Consider the following 16,756-nt stretch of genomic DNA (forward strand, 5'->3'; position numbering starts at 1 on the left):
GCATAAGTCAACCTCTTTCCCCTCCACACTTGACTCCCTGATACACTGGCTGAGATAATTGTGTGTTGGATCCCCACAGTTGTGCAGCCCTCTTATTTTTGGGCTGATCCAGTTTGTTTGAGCCCCATAAAAGCAGTGGGGAGTGGGTTGTGACATGTATCGTCTTAGATTTGCCAGTAGGTGGTGATCTGTGCTCATTGTCTTCCAGCTGCTGCCTGCTGAGCTCCTCTCAGTGAGATCTCAGATTAATATTTACAGACGGCTCTGATCCGTGCAATGCCTTTCCTGCATTCGTCTGACCGTGAATCCAGAGGAGGACTCAGCAGTCCAGGTCCACTCCTCTGTGAAGACTGCACGATTGTTCTCATGGTGTCCACAAACTAGTCTCTTAAAGCTGCTGGATTTCTTTACATCCCCTACAGAGAAAGTCGGAAGGGTAGAATGTTGACGGTGAGCTGCAGCTTCACCTCCAAGACAAGACACAAGATTTCACCTGGAGAGGAAATCAGGCATTTAAGTCAACTGAGCCTGAGACTCCAGCTGCTTTGTGAAGGTCTGTCAGTACTTTCAGAGAGGCACTTTAACACCTGAACGAGACAGGAACTTGAAACTGTGTGGTGGGTTCAGAGCCAGAAGTTGAGCTTTGAGTGTTCATCCTTAAAACAAGCTGAGTAAATGATAAGTAACATCAGCGCTGTAGAATGCATTCCATTTTATTACTGAATCATCACAATTTCAAAGTTTGTCTACAGAGTGCAACATAACCATTTATCACATAGCATTCAGAATAATTCAGCTCTTCTAGGCTGCGTGTTGTTCAAGTAGAGGCAGCACTTCCTCTCATATCTGTTCATATCCTGTTCACTTATGACAAGTTCTTTCCCAGTTCTCTTGGTTTTTTTTTTGCAAATATATACACCGCAACAAATCATTCTCGCTGCAACAAAAAACAGAAATGAAATATCTTCTTTGTTTGATTTGAAGGATTTATCTTTCTATTCACATGATCTCCCTGATGTCCACTCCACTTCGTCTTGAAGAGAAGATCTGAGACTGAGTTTATTAATAACCTGAAAGATCACAAGATTTCATCTCAGTTTATTTCCCTTTTAAGCAACACCAGGGGTCAATCCTGTTGCCGAAGTTATTGAACAAAGAACTAATTGGCAATAAAAGAAATAGGTGAGTTGGTGAATAGGTGAAAGAAATATCATTGCCATTTAATGGATTGAGTTAAACAGTATTACAACAATATTACACAAATGTTTTTATATTCTTATCAGTATTTTATGGGCTTTTTCTTGTTAGTCAAGCGAGTTGATTCACCATCGATTATGTCACAAACCAAATATTCTGCACAATAATTGAAATACGACTTTTTCAACAAATCTGTGCACTACTGTGACAAATGAAGTTTCTTTACCCAAATGCTGAAGAGTGATAAAACAATCTTGCCGCCGCCCACAGCCAGGTAGCCTACGATGCTCCACGTCACTGGCAGCTCCTCCTGTTTTTTGCACTGTTGGTCAGCCGTTGTGTTCCACACATTTTTTGTTGTCAGCAAATCAGCCTGAGTCACACACACTGAATGGAGGAAGGAAATCTATGTTTTGTTTATTTATTACTTTAGAGAAAGCTAACATCATTAAGCGGAATATTTTTTTGTCATCTTAGGAGACATTTTAGGTTGCATATATAACAAAGAATATGGAAGATGTGTGACTGTCACGGTGGAAAAGGACATAATTTTTTATTATTTTTTTCACATGACATGAGTGATCAGCAATGTTATGTTTCAGTCACACCAGTGTGTTGCCTACATTTGGATGTGGTTCTGGGTTGTTATTGGGGTGTGTGTGTGTGTGTGTGTGTGTGTGTGTGTGTGTGTGTGTGTGTGTGTGTGTGTGTGTGTGTGTGCGCGCACGCGCACGTGTGTTTTGCTCATCATTTTTCCTCATCATTTCTTTCAGTGTCCCATTTTTTAAAGAACCCGAGCAAGTTTACATGACTTTGAAACATAAGAAATCATTGTGAACAAAATCATGTTTATTTTTATTTATCAGTAGTACTTTTGGAAGGTCAAATCAGTGACATTTCTAGTGTATAAATGTATAAAAGTGTGTGTAAAGCATCTGAATGTCAATAAAAACATAATTCTCGAAATGAAAGGGTCACTGCTGAGTCAAATCACTTCAGAAATAGTTTGAGAACCTCTGCTCTAATTGAGTCAGTGGGAAAAATCCATCAGGTCAGTTTTATCATTAGCGCACAAGATCACAACAAAATGAGAGTTCACTCGTCTAGAACTATAAATCTCTTTGACCTGATTTAGTTAAAAAAAAAGACCCAGAAATTCCCCACGAGTGAGTACTTGGTGACAGCAGCATTTTAAGAGGCCAAAACGTTGGAGCAACTGAATGAGATGAAATCGAATGACGAGAGAGAGAGAGAGAGAGAGACGGACAGGTAGAAAAACAACGAGGGAGGTGGAAAGAAATTAAAGACTTACCGGGAACTGACAGGTTGACGCTGAGATAGAGATTTTGACCCCCTACAGGTGCACTGATGGCATATTGGTAGGTGCCTGAATCTTCAGGTGACACATTGGGCAGAAACAGATTCAGTTTCTCTCCAAACTGGGCCGGACGAGGGAAGCCAAAGAGCCTTGCTACACTTTCCTTTTTATATTTCCTGACAATGCCTTTTTTTCCTTTGTTGTTGACCTTAAAGATAAGCCATTGTCATATTTATCTTCACATCAACTGGGGTGAAAGTCTCAGACAGTCCAGGTGAAGTGAAAAAGACGGCTGAGGTGGGTGAAGACAACTGACCTTGTACCATGTCACTGAGAGGAAAGTCATGCTGGTAACGTCAACACCTGGACACTCCAGACTCACATCTTCTCCACAGTTTGCCTGAACTTCTGCCTGAGTCTGGGTGGCATAATACACCAGCAGCAGCAGCAGAAGCAGCAGCAGCTGACATATCAGACAAAAAATGTTTTATGAAAGTACAAGGCATCAGTACGTGACCAACTTTGGTTTATTTAGTGGATGAAAGCATTTGTAAATATATTAATATTCTGTCGTAAGCTTGATTTTGAATGTATTTTTAAAAAGTCAAAGTCAACTCACCTTAACGGAAAATACCTTCTGTGTCATCTCATCACTTTGTTGCTCTGGTGGGCTGTGAAAGTAGGTTTTAGTTTTTGTCATTTCTTATGCAATGTAACCACTGTTTCCTGTTAAAGGGTCAAGTAAGCAGGGGTTATAAATATACAGGGTCCTGGACGTCTCGGCAAACGTGCCATCATGTGGCACCTCACAATAGTGCATCATTTCTTAACTACAACTTCTACTGGACAACAGTGGCCGTTTGACATTCAAGCCACCTCCTGTTCACTGGCAGTGCAATTCATATTTTTGTCAACCCATGAGAAGAAGTCACCTTCACCAGAGAGGCAGAAAAAAATGAAAAATACATGTAATAAGTCAATAAACAGAAAAAAAAGTGATTTATTATCAGGAGACAGAACTCACCAAATTATCAGGAAACAGCAGGAACAATACACCAGTTTAGTAGGTACACCTTCATAAAACAAATCCAGTACAATGTCAAGAACACTTACCAAACACTTCCTCGAACAGTAAAACCGAACTTTGCAGAGCTGTTGTATCGTACTGCTTTTGTTTATAGGTATTCCTAAAAATTTGTCCTGTGATTTCTGTGAAATCCTCCTTTAAGCTGACTTTTTGGCAAACAACTGTTTAATTAGACATCCAACAGCCAGTTGATGTGTTGATCTGTTTTTGGTTTGACTACTGAGATAAACAACTGTTATTTTCTGCAGGTCGCTGTGTTTCTGGAGCATGTTACTGCTGTTGCTGAGAGTAATGCAGATGAAAAAGAACGGAAGGAGTCAAGTAACGGCCTGTAAAAGAGCTGAGGGTAGCTGATTCCTCTCTGAGGTCAGGTTTTTAGGTTGTTAGTAGGATTAGATACAAATTCTGAGGCTAATTTTTTTTTTAACAAAAATGGTGGAAGGGTGGAGCATGGGCAAAGGAAGAAGCCGTTTAAATTTCAGGTAAAGATCTGTTTAACACATCGAAAAATTTTGTACTTTTTTTTTACACCAAGTTTGGCCAAGTTGACCATGGTGGAGGTGCCATCTACTTACTGACTGTAGCTGTTTAAAGGGAAAGTTATCTGCATGTGCAAGTAGGAGTTTGGTGCTGGTCAGTGAGGAGTCTCTGTCAGAAACCTTTCAGACTGACTGTCTTAAGTCACACAGGCATACACCCACACACATACAGTATGAGACTGGCTCATCCTGTTGTTTTCAGTCCAGGGAACTCCCCATTGTCCCCCTTCAAGCGTAATATTTGTATGTGTCGCTCTTGTTGACAAAGGAGGTCGATATATGGTTATTAATAGCAAGCTAGCTTTATGGAAAAGGGAAGAATGAGGTCTTCGGATTCCACCATCTGCATTAAACAATACCTCATTCGGCAGCAGCTGGCACAGAGAGCAAAGGAACGCAGAAATGCACTGATCTTACTACAGAACATGAGGATCTTTTTTTTTTTTGTCGGCCACTTCCTTCTGCGAGCCAATGACTGCAGCTGTGTTAGATTTACGACAGAGCGTAATCTCAGTATGGAAGAAACACAAAAGCTTGCTAGACTGTGTTTTATTTGGCAATATTACTCTGTTCTGGTGTTGCAGTACTACTTGTCTAACCAATCAATTTTATGCTCCAAAAAAAAAGAAAAAAAAAAAAGACACCAAAGGTCAGTGACACAAACATTGAAACTTGTAGTAATTGTTGGTGTGAATGTGGTTGAGAACATGCGTGATGATGTGTGCATGCATGTGCAGGAGTTTGGCTCTCCATGCTGTAGTTAAAGGGTGTTGCACGCCACAGTAAATCCCAGAGGTTGTTAGCACGCCCAGCTGCTAGTCTAGGTCTCCATGTTTCTGTCAGCGAGGTTGTTCACTGCACACTCTTTAGTCTTTCGCCACTGATTGAGGAAATCCTCTGACTGTTTGCTCTGTTTGCTGAAATTAAACATCCCAATGGTTCCGCCGTCTCTCCCTCAGGTCCCGAGCCCTGAGACTTTCCCATGAAGGCCATGCATGTTTACTGGGGTATGACAGATTTATAGCTCTTTGATGGACCATACAAAGTACCAACGCTTCACTGCTGGAGAAACCAAAAGATGATATTTGAGGCTGACTGGATCATATTTTGTATTTATTCCAAACAGTATCTAAAATAACCCAAAGCCTTCTGAGGACATTCTTTTTTGCAATAGAGGATCATTAAAACATAGATAATCCACAAAAAAAAGATGCCGTAACTGTGAAGAAATATGGAATAACAAAGTTTAATGGGCTGAAAGAAAAGAAAAAGTTAAAAAATACAAAAAAAAGACAAGACAAGGAGGGACAATTCAGGAGTTGTTGCACATAACATGAATAAAAACCTGTTGCACCTGTTGCTCTGTGTCTTAACCAGAAGCTCCTCTACATTTTCCACATGAATTTAACTGTGATTTGGATGATAATGTCTTTGACACACAAGTTGGAAATAGACACATTTAAAGTCATACACCAACAAATAAGAGAGGAACTCAGGACTGATTCTTGCATGCATCTGTGAAAAAACCCTAGCAAGTTTATGACACCATTAAAAGAAACAACGTTAAAGTGTGTCCTTTGCTGTGAATTCTTGCTGGCTCACTTTTTTATCAATTTCAAATGGGACGAAAGAGACACTTAAAGGGATACACAAACACTTTTCGGAAACACACTTATTTGCCTTATTTGAGTACATTCTAGAGCTTAGCACAATGAACAGTGGAGAATGAGAATGTTAGCATACCTCTGTCTTGCCTGCTCAGCTTCCAAACCCTGTTGATCCTCCCCCTGTCTATTCTGGTTCACATAGATCAGGTTCATGATCTTGATTTACCCAGCAATAATCATCCTCATCCTCTCTCACTAACTCAGCCATGATTGGTTGCAGTTGATGCGCTTCTCGTGTCAGCATAAGTTTCTTGTGTTGGCTGAAGTTCGGAGGTGCTGCGTCAAATCACTGCCCCGGTCAGGAAAGGATTTTCTTTTGTACGTGGTTATAAAATTACAACATCTCACAGTCTGAAATTGTTATTTCAAAGTAACTGCTATACACAAGCCCATTAATGTGAGTAAATACCATTTTGGAGAAAAATCTACTGTGTGATTTCTGACCAAGGCATGCTAACCCTCCCATCCACTTCTGATCATTCTGCTAAGCTAACTAGTGGTTCGCTGGTCTTTGTGGGTCTCACCTCGATAATGCAGGAAAAAGGAGAGAATGGAATCTATATTATTGTGTAGCTGTGGTGAGGATGGAAAACGTGTGTGTTTCACAAATAAAGTTGGCATCTACTTTTTGAATTAAAATACTGCATTTAATAATGACATTCATCTCATTGTTTCGGATTATTTATTTTAGTTTTTTTGTTGGTTTTTTTTTGTATTTCTTTCACTGAGGCATTTTGGGTCACAGCTTAAAGCTCCTTTCAGTGAAAAGCCTGTGATGCTCTACTTAACCAAAGCTGTGGTTTGAAGTTAACACCAGTGTGCCAGCATTGCACTTCAGCTCTACTGCCTATTAGTTTACTGTTAGCGTACTAACATTTCCTAATTTATACAAAGTATAGCTGAGGCAGACAAGAGGACATGTTGGGCTGTACCCTGTGATATCTTTACATATCTGCCTAATGACTTCTCTTACTGTCAGTATTGTGCTATGGCTAGCATATATTTGCATTATTGATATATTCATTTTCAAAGAATTAGTTAGTACATTAGTATTCTATAACAGGGCGGCACGGTGGTGCAGTGGTCAGCACTGTCGCTTCACAGCAAGAAGGTTCCAGGTTCGAGTCCCGGCTCCATCACAGGATCTTTCTGTGTGGAGTCTCCATGTTCTCCCCCTGCCTGTGTGGGTTCTCTCTGGTACTACGGCTTCCTCCCACAGTCTAATGACATGCAAATGGGGATGAGGCTGATTGATACTCTAAATTGACTGTAGGTGTGGCTGTGAGTGTGAGTGGTTGTCTGTCTCTATGTGTTGGCCCTGTGATGGACTGGCCACCTGTCCCAGGTGAATCTCGCCAAAGGCTGCTGGATGGATTTTTGGATCAATGTTTATGTTTATTGTGGTTGTTAAGACTGTATGCTTATATGACTTTTTTTGGGGGGGGGGTGTTTTATTGTAATTTTTTTATAATAGCATTTATATCATGAGCACATAAATAAGGAAATGTCAAATTTTGATACAGTTTTAATCAATATTGCTCGTTTCAGGCAGTAATAACCTAAAATACTGGAAGAATGGACATGATTAGGGTCACAGACGAAAAGTTCATGTGCGAAGGTTGCTGGGCTAGTTCATCCAGCAGGGAGAGTTGCTGAGATGTTTCACTCAGGGACAGAAAAACACCAACATCACTTCATCAGCACCATTTCCAAATAAATGCTACCATATGTGTCTCATATCACGATCACATAGTTTCCCTGTATCTGGCTGTACTAAATCATAGTGCAGGAACTGAGGCTGCATCACTCTGCCTGTTTAATTGTTTCTGTCAGGAAGTAAATACCCCACCATGACTGCATCGCAGCATTCTCACCTCTGGATGTAGGCTTTGGCAGGCTGCTGAATGTCAGGGGTTGATTGTTGCAGTCTACAGGAGACCAGAACTGTTACGATGGTCTGTATTGTTTCGTAATTTCATCTCTGGGATTTCCTTTTACCTGCCCCTCCTCTGTCCCCATCCCACCCACCCATCCTATTCACCGCATAGCCGTCCATCATCCTGCCTCTGTCTGAAGGCCTTGCCAAATTCTGAAGAAAACAATTGTTCTTAAATGCCTATGAAGACACAAGTGGCTCCCTCCAGAAGCTCAGCTGACAGTCGGTTAGACTTCCTTTGCCTCACTCTCTGGAAAACTGTAGAAAATCGGAAGCGAGGTAGGCATCTGAGGCCTGAGCCACAAAGTAGCTTTGACCCATTAATATCTTTGACATGCAGGTTGAACAAGGGACCAACTCCCCAGGCAGTGAGTGCATGAAAAATGCTGAAACAGACTCCAAGATGAGAGCTGTGAGAGCAAAAGCTATTAAAATATTACCATGTGCAGGTTTGTTTCTAACAAGAGCTCTCTGGCAAGACTACAAAATGCTGAAGGTAAGCACCCATCTGGGATCTGGGAATCAGGAGTGCACTCGCAGACGATGTTGAAAAAATACATCACATCCTTCCTGTTTCCGGATCACCTATTTTATCTTGTTGTTGTTGTTTTGTTTTTTTGTACTTTTAGTTTAGCCGGGAGTAGGTTTGAGCAGGCCGAGCTGTCAGAGCAGTGATTTGTGTTTAATCCGTGAAGATGTTTTCATAGAGCCTTTCCTCGGTAGGATTCATTAAATTGTGCTTCCTGAATATGATTGCTTCCTCCTCTGCGTGCTTGATCATGTAAAGAGTATTTGTTGCTATCCAGCATGGACAGGCTGAGATGTGACACGACGCCATCTACATTCATGAAAAACTATCTTCTAAACTGCAATCTGTCAACAAGCTGCACAACAGGAGAAACCTGGGAGGAAAATTTACTCTGATCAGGAATTTTTTTGTGAAGGTGTCTCTCCTTTTGTGTCGCTGACGCTAAACCTACACTCTAATGTATTGACCTTTATGTGACCCTTTAAAAATGATGTCCTACCTTCAAATGTCCTCTGACACAAATTTAAGTATAAAAAAATTACATACTTGTGTACATTTCCACATTTTTTCAACACTTTTTTTTTTTTACTAAGTCTTTCAACCAGTCTTCTTACCAAACATGCATTCATATAATGCTAACCCTTTCGCACCCAATAATGCTGGATAATACAATGACCCTGCAATAAACCCTCCCTTCATGTGGATGTTAATATTTCAGGATGTGGTTTTGTTTTTTGTGGTTGTGGTCATTGTTTTTGTTCTGGAGAGATGTGGATTTATTCAAATGTAAATTTTGCAGGCTGTAATTTATGGTGCTTCAGTGTTGAATGATACTGGGTTGTACTGAGGCGTCACTAATTTGAATTTGTGTGAATAAGAGTCAGATTATTAAGAAGAACTAAACAATTTTGTGACAAAACACCACCACATCTCAAAAAGATTTAATAAAAACTCAGAATTATAATCATCATGAAGAGAGGAATTGCTGGGCTGTGGTTTGGTATATAACACATTCATTTTGTATCAGGTGTACCTGATAAATTTGTGAATGGATGTATGTCTTTCTATGAAGTTCCAAGGGTTATCTCAAGGTTTTATAGCAAAAAAAAAAAAAAAAAAATATATATATATATATAATAGATATTAGTATAGTACAACATATAAAATGATTTTCTCCTGTTGTTTTTTTACACTTTCCGCCATAGGTCACGAAACTGGCTGGAGGCTGTAGATTTTCTGTCTAGCTTCATTTCATCCCTGTTGAAATTCTTCCTGCTTGACATCTCTTTTGGGATTGAGGGATGCAAGCATCCAAGGAAGAAGAAAATGCTCCAAAGTGAAGCAGTTGTAAAGTACAAACCTTTGCGATGGTCCCCAGGTGCATCCACATCCTCGCCTGTCAGACACATTAAACAGATCCACACTGACCTTTTCTAGTTCCTCTGCCTTTCTCCTCCATCTCCTCTGATGGTTTCTGCCATCCATTTGTTACCTGTCATCCTGCAAGAAAGTCTCTATCTGAATTTGTTGAAACACAAAATTTGGTGCTGGCTCTGAATTGTACCACCAGAGAGCTGTACATCTGGGTCCCAGCGCAGGATGATGTCAAGGCTGGCGCTGACCCAAAGCCCGGCGCACAGAGAGGTCCTCAGAGAAGTCGGCTGCATGTTGTTTTCCCTTCCTGTGCCTCCGTGACATCTTCCTGCCGGGGGGAGCCTCAGGGAGCCATTTGAGGAGGCCTGGGCCCAGAGCATGGAGGACTTAGCACAGCAAATTCCAGTTAGCCTCTACAGAGCAGGTGGGGGAGGGGTGACTTTAGAGCTTGGACCCCCAGCATGCAACTTTAACTGCCTTGAAATTCACTTTCCATACAGCCTCCTGTGTCACCAGGGAGCCTTCCTCTGTCATTTTGAGGGCCGAGTTTGTCTGATTCAAAGCAACACCAGACCGGAACTTGGGCTCAGCTGTCTGTGTGTCTGAGCTACAATCTGCCTCAGAGTGGCTTTTTCCGCCTGGAGAAGACAGAAAGAGGCCAATAGAGACAAGAGCGCTTCTGCTTAGCTCGCCTGATTTCTTAGTTATGAAATATTTTCCTGTGCAGGTGGCCTCAATTGGCTCTGTGCCTCGGAGACCATGTTGCAGGAGAATACAGGGGAAAACTTTGAGTCAAGTAAGAAAATATCCATCAGATTCGGAGTGAATCTTCCTCTTCTGATGAAATCACAGAATAATAGTTTATCATCACCCTCATGTTTGCATCATTTATCATGATAACAAGTAAACAGGGTTTCAGTTTTGTTCCCCAACATGACCTCTGACCTCTCACCCCATCTCTCCCTGTCCACTGGGCCCACAGTGGTAATTTATCCCTCTGGCATACCAACAGCTGTGTTGGGGCTTCCAACAGAGTGTGGGCTACTATTTGCCGTGACTAATCGATAACAGACTTCAAAAAACACCAATCGTGAGATCGGAAAAAAAAACACACCAGGCAATGACACCAGAAACCTCGAAACTCTGTGTGTTAGTGTGGGTGTTTTTTTTTTATTTTAATCAAGACATTTTAACTACTACAGTGTGCATATTGTTATTTATTAGGTAAATTATAGATATATATTATTTGGTTCCTTGTAGAAGTGTAAAATAAAATCTGAGCTGAGAAAGAGTGATTATCCTGCAACTGAAAATGTGCCAGTAACAAATATCCAATATAAAATAGAGGATGTTTAAAAAAAACTAGGGACCAAAATAAATCAGATTTATATTAGGGTCCCAGTCTTTTTTGCACCCTTGTTCTTGCTGCCATGGTGTGAGTCAAAATCACGAATCTGGAAAATCTTATTTTGATAAAATATATTTTATTTAAAATTTTGAAAAAACAAAACAAAAGACAAACACTCACAAGTTTCAAACAAATGCACTGCATCTTTGAAGGGCTTATAAATTTCACAGTCAAGTATAAATAGACTCTTTGGTTCCATCATTTGATCCAGCATATATGTATGTATGTGTGCGTGTGTGTGTGTGTGTGTGTGTGTGTGTGTGTGTGTGTGTGTGTGTGTGTGTGTGTGTGTGTGTGTGTGTGTGTGTGTGCTGCAACACCAGCTTTGACTCTTCCCTGAGAAAGTCTTTGAGGATTTTCAGGTTGCTAATCATTCACTGGTCTTCGGTCAGCGTCTCACTCGCAGTGGACCCAGTCTCCGCATCTTTAAACAGTCTTTGCCATCCTTTATTTGAAAAGAAATAAATGCTTCAGTCAAGTAAAGATTTCTCGATCTAGACTGAGTAATTGAGTCTAAACTAAATAGCATTTCTTTGTTTTATTTCCCAGAGTAATAAAACCACATCAACTCCTACACTCTTTTATACCTTCTACAAATAAACAAGCCATTTAAGAGCTCTCTGGTTTTGTCTAATTCATTTCCGAATGTAACAGGAAGCAAAAAAAGGGGGTGCACATTCCATTTCGTCATTAGACTGAATATCTGTGAAACACCATTAAAAACATCTGTCTATTTTGTGAGGGATTTACTACAAGCCGCTTTGCGTAAAATTGCGTTCACTCCAACAGTCGAATGTAAAAGGGCCAAGAATAACAGCTAAACAGGGAATGATCAAGACCACCAAATCTCGCCCGCAGGCCTGCTGTTTTATGCTCTATTTTATTTAACACACTTGTTTTTAACTGTTTGATGGAGATATAAAACGGCGTTTACCCCTTTTCTCTGGTTGCTGAGACAGAAGGTGCAGATGGTCCGCGGCTGTTTCGCACCGCTCTCTCCTTGCGCATGGACCGCGCCGAGGCACGGCTGTCCATCCGCGCAGCCGTCTCCGAGCAGAAGCACATTAGCCAGATGGGAAATGTAGCTGGACGCGAGGCGAAGAGTTTCAATCTTGGATAACTTTCTGTCCACTGGCTCGGTGGGTATGAGGGTCCGAAGGGCTGTGAAGGCGGTGTTGACACTCTGGGTCCTGCCTCTCTCCCTGGCGTTTGCTGCGCTCCTCTGCTTCATCACCACAGCCGTTTCTCCCTCCAGTCTGCGTGAAATCCTGTCTCGTTTCTGGCCGTTGCCACAGTAAGCTCGCTCGCTGTCGTCGCTTTCGCTACGATTCTCATCATCGTCGGACGTGATAGTGAAGTCTGAATACATCAAGTGCGTCGCCACGGGCCGCAGCATGGCAAAAGTCATTATTGACGCTCCAAATCCCCTTGAAGAGTAGTCCGAAAACTAACTCAGAGACTAAGACTCCATCTGACCGGAGCTCCACATAAGCACCAGGGAGGAAAAGACCATTTAATAGAGCTGACCGAGTTCTCATGAGTGAGTTTGCTTTGGCCTACATCAGGGATGGACTCAGACTACCTGGTCAGCTGGACTCTTATAGCTGGATGGGAGGAGCTGCCGGCAGCAGCCAGTGTTACAGTAGCACAAATAACCCTCAGAAACTTGCCACACACTTCCAAATAGTCTTCCATGAATGGTAGAAAAAAGTTAGGTAACGACATTGAGCTGCAGATTGATTCTCATATTTATGACTTTTGAATTTGATAACTTGTGCTTGATGGGCTCTGTTCTATACACGAGCATCGTATTCGTGACATTGGCTGCAAGATGTTTTATGTTGCAATGAAACTATCAGTTCTTGGATCTCTTTTGCAAAAGAGATGTGATCTCAATGGGACTTTGTGGGTAAATATTAAAAATACAATGATAGACACAAAAATGAGACAAAGAAAGACAAGATTGATGCTGATTTGATACGCCGCTGGCACTCTTGCAACACCGTATACAAAGAAAGAGTTAAAATACATACATTTCTTGGAATGCAATGAGCATGAGGATACATTGTTGGCAGGCTGTGAGAGAGAGGAAGTTTAAATTGTCCCTCTTTAAATTGGCCACAGCAGAAGGCACAAGTTGTTTTTGCTCCCGTTTGTCTTGGCTTTTTTTCCCCCCCTGGCAATTCATCTGTGAATATTCACCGCCATTCTAAAGTTCTGATTTCTCAGAGACACCGACAGCTCACTGAAAGATAGTCGCACCTACCACTGTTGTACTCTCATCTGTGATAAAATGGAAGTTTCTGGGTCCCGGGTGATAATCAGCCTGCAAAAATCAAGTGTGAGATGTAAAATTTTAATGGCATTACGGGACTGGAGTTTGTTTTATAGTTGTTTTACAGTTTATTATGTTAGTCTGACACATTTATGGTGCCCTCATTCACCGAGGTGTTTTTTTTTGTCGGCTGGTAAAGCACACCAATACAGCTAAGATCAACACTGATTTAATTCCTCCGCAAGACTTGCAGCTCTCTCAACGTGTAAATATAATTGTGTTGGGAGACATTGTTTAGTGGAGGTGCATAAATTCGGTCTGCCTTGCCAATTCTTGCATTTCCAAAAGAAATATTTAAAGGCGACTACGGTGACCCCCGGAACAATCACTTCATTTAGCTTTAATGCTGTATTCAGACAATCCTACTTTAATGTCCTGTGTCTCACACTGAGGGGTGCAGGTCAGGCAGCAGGAGAAAGTGAAGTGTGAGTAAATAAACAGTGAACAGATGATCCTGGAATGGTGAGGATTTATTTGCTTGTTGCCTCGAGTTAAAAAAAGAAAACAAAGCGGTGGCAAATGGATGATTTAGTCCCTCCAAGACACATCAGCAGACGGCCGGTCTCCTCCGGCCGGCAGCTCGTTCAAACACTCTGACGTGCCTCAGCTGCATCAACAGTCAGACATCAGACACCCAAACTGTCTGCTGAAGGAGCTTTGAGGGCTTTTAACGGCACAGGCAGGAATCAGGAGTCTGCAGGGGCAACAATAAGGCTCGGTCTCCAGAGATTAAACTCCACAACATCATTAACAGATTCCATGAGCAATTTAGGATTCTCCAAATGATTTTAAATCAGGACGGCGACTTTTAATCATGAATCAATCTGCCAATTATTTTTTTGATAAAGGACACTTTGAAAAATGTGTTCCAAAAATTCCAAATTCCGGAGCAACAAATCCTTACATTTCAGAGTCAAGAATCTGTTGGACATTTTTGATTGGAGTAAGACTGGAATTCTTAATTGGCTATCAAAATAGTTGGCAATTACTTTTGTCCTACACTGCCTTTTTTTTTTTTTTTTTTAAATCTCATCTTACAACTTTATATGGCTTTTAATTTAATATCATATTTGTTGTTTTAAATTTGCGTTATATCACATTTCTATTCTTTGGCTGTGCACTGTGAGAATGATACATTTATTGTTTTAATCCTGCAGTGTATCTGTTTTCTGCGGTGTTGTTTTGGCGTGCGTTATTTGTGATTTACAAATACGATTGGATTAAATTGATCGATCCACCCACTAATTATTGGTGCACTGTTTTAATTAGTTGCGATATCTAACGAACAGGACAAAGTACGATATATTGTTACAAATCATCCCACTTTGAAATATTTGATCATCAACATTGTAATTTGCACACTCACGTCAGAAGAACAATTTTATGATATTTCATGTCGTTATCCTGCAATTAGAAAATTAATCCTGAATTTACACTGGATTGTTTTGCAACCCTTTTATTTTTATCAAGAATTTTATGATGGTCAGGATTGAGGTGTTTTTTTTTTTTTTTTTAACCAATCTTTGTGTTTTCAAGGTTCCAAACACTCTATGCCACAGTGACTTGAGACAATACTATTTTCATATCACCATTTACAGTATAAATTATTATGAAAAAGGGCAGTTTTAAATCATTATCGTCAAATTCTACTAATGAAAGTGAAAAAAAATGCTTAGTTTTGCAAAGAATTCTGGCTTCTCTAAAAACAGATCATCTGTTTGATTCACTGAAAAGTTTTTTTTTATGTCTCCACATTTGTCACATAACATCCCGCTGATGTCTTACTGAATAAAAAGATCAGATAAAACTTTTAAGGGGATGAAATCATGCCTTTGCCAAGAAATTCACTACATGACTTAAGAACACACCTCCATAATAAATAGAATTAAATCAATCTATGGCATCAAATACAAAAATAAAAAATGGCATTATAGCAATCACTTCTCATCCACACAGCCAATTTGGCTGAGATGTTTTTTATGGGGGCAGTAAAATCTGCATTCAAGTTCTCGACGTCTTTATTTGTGTTGGGCAGCCAGAGTGCATCAAGTGTTTTCTTAGTTGAGTCAGGGACACTGCAAATACTCTGCAGGCCTCCCCTGCTGCTGACACATTAGCATACATATCACAGCCCCAACAGCTGCTCAGTAGATTCACCTCCATCGCTTTGAAGAGGAAGTCTGGTGATATTTTTGTCATTGTCGACAAGAAATATTGAATATTCATGTTTTCATCCACATTGGGTTCATCTCTAGTTTGCTGTTACATAGAAGTGATTGGAATTAAAACAGCAATAATCCCTATTTTTGATACGATGGACCAAATGAGTGATCAAGGTGGGAGGAGTGATGAGCCCACAGAGAAATATCACGTGACCCTGCAGCTCCTGTCAGCTGTATGGGCTTTGAACCTTTTTAATCTTAGCAATGCTCACAGCGCTTAACGTTGTCACCGTATTCACACACGCATTCTTACAGCGCAGGAGGCGGCCATGTAAGGTGCCACCCAGCTCATCGGGAACAATCTAGGGTTCAGTACTCACTCAAGAACATTTTCACACAGTCTCTGAAGAGCCAGAAGTCAAAACAGCAACTTTACTTTGCGTCGCACAGCTTAAATTTTGCTCGCTTTTCTTATTGTCACCTTAGGATGTAGAAGGCAGCTGTTGGAAAAAAAAGTTGTTGGCTACTCTACCACTTGGCATCAAACCTGAAAAATTTAAACTCAGCAAGAAGCTGGTGGGGGAGCATTTAGCAAGTTAAGCACCAAATATTTCCCTCAGACCCAAATCTGAGAGAAAAGGTAGAATATCTGACTTAAAGCTAGAGTGTAGAACTTATGTCTCCATCTTCTGGCAGTGAGTTTCCACACATCTGATGGCACATGCTTACATCATAGGCTGCACTGTATCCTCCTATGTTGTTACGGTTTCTGCTGTAAAAGCGTGGATATTTTTTTTTAAACTTGTTTGCAATTACAGTTTGGTCCGATAATATTCAGAAAGCTGCATGGTTTATTCATTTATCCACATTCAAGTGAGCAGAGGGCTCACTGGAAAGTGGCCTGCTCGTCGGGGTATGTCTGGGGCTTCTGCTTCCCCAGAACATCACCACTTACAAAAACTCCAGATACTGTGAAATGGGGAGAAGTCTGTGTTGAACCTAAAAAGCATTGTGTTGTTCTGTGTGGGCTTGAATGTAAAAGACATTCATTTATGTGTAAAAGTGTTGCATTATAGCTTTTAGTTGGCCTGAAGCTCAAAATGCTATTGCTGCTGGATGGGAAAAAAAACGCATCTGCCGCCTTAAAAGTATTTATACGAGTTTTACATTTTTTTTTTTAAGTCCGTTTACGAACCAATTAATG

At 40.8% G+C, this 16,756-nt stretch overlaps 2 protein-coding genes across 2 annotated transcripts; both read right to left on the reverse strand.

Annotated features, from left to right (window-relative positions):
- Positions 1-275: 275 nt before the first annotated feature.
- Positions 276-9,768, reverse strand: LOC147255539 (uncharacterized). Its single transcript, XM_086212566.1, has 6 exons — positions 9,634-9,768; positions 3,135-3,186; positions 2,832-2,978; positions 2,510-2,723; positions 1,424-1,584; positions 276-1,070 (listed from the first exon to the last, which is right to left on the reverse strand). Exons 1-6 carry the CDS (start codon positions 9,756-9,758, stop codon positions 996-998), a joined length of 774 nt encoding a protein of 257 aa, XP_086068692.1. The 5' UTR covers positions 9,759-9,768; the 3' UTR covers positions 276-995.
- A 1,503-nt stretch (positions 9,769-11,271) lies between these two features.
- tcf15 (transcription factor 15) lies at positions 11,272-14,774 on the reverse strand. Its single transcript, XM_086212567.1, has 2 exons — positions 11,990-14,774; positions 11,272-11,500 (listed from the first exon to the last, which is right to left on the reverse strand). The coding sequence occupies exons 1-2, from the start codon at positions 12,461-12,463 to the stop codon at positions 11,444-11,446; spliced, it is 531 nt and encodes a 176-aa protein (XP_086068693.1). The 5' UTR covers positions 12,464-14,774; the 3' UTR covers positions 11,272-11,443.
- Between the last annotated feature and the right edge of the window lie 1,982 nt (positions 14,775-16,756).

The sequence above is a fragment of the Aulostomus chinensis genome, chromosome 9 (assembly GCF_037954235.1).
Source record: "Aulostomus chinensis isolate RoL2024-O1b breed Wild chromosome 9, RoL_Achi_v1.0, whole genome shotgun sequence".
NCBI classification, from domain to species: Eukaryota; Metazoa; Chordata; class Actinopteri; order Syngnathiformes; family Aulostomidae; genus Aulostomus; species Aulostomus chinensis.

Bases quoted from the DNA above. Each gene is read 5' to 3' on its own strand.
- LOC147255539 (XM_086212566.1), bottom strand. From the start codon at position 9,758: ATGGATGGCAGAAACCATCAGAGGAGATGGAGGAGAAAGGCAGAGGAA. The intron at 2,979-3,134 runs GTGAGTTGACTT...CTGATATGTCAG, and splicing joins AGAAGGTATTTTCCGTTAAG to CTGCTGCTGCTTCTGCTGCT. The intron at 2,724-2,831 runs GTCAGTTGTCTT...CTTATCTTTAAG, and splicing joins TCTCAGTGACATGGTACAAG to GTCAACAACAAAGGAAAAAA.
- tcf15 (XM_086212567.1), bottom strand. From the start codon at position 12,463: ATGACTTTTGCCATGCTGCGGCCCGTGGCGACGCACTTGATGTATTCA. The intron at 11,501-11,989 runs GTAAACGCCGTT...TTTCAAATAAAG, and splicing joins TCAGCAACCAGAGAAAAGGG to GATGGCAAAGACTGTTTAAA.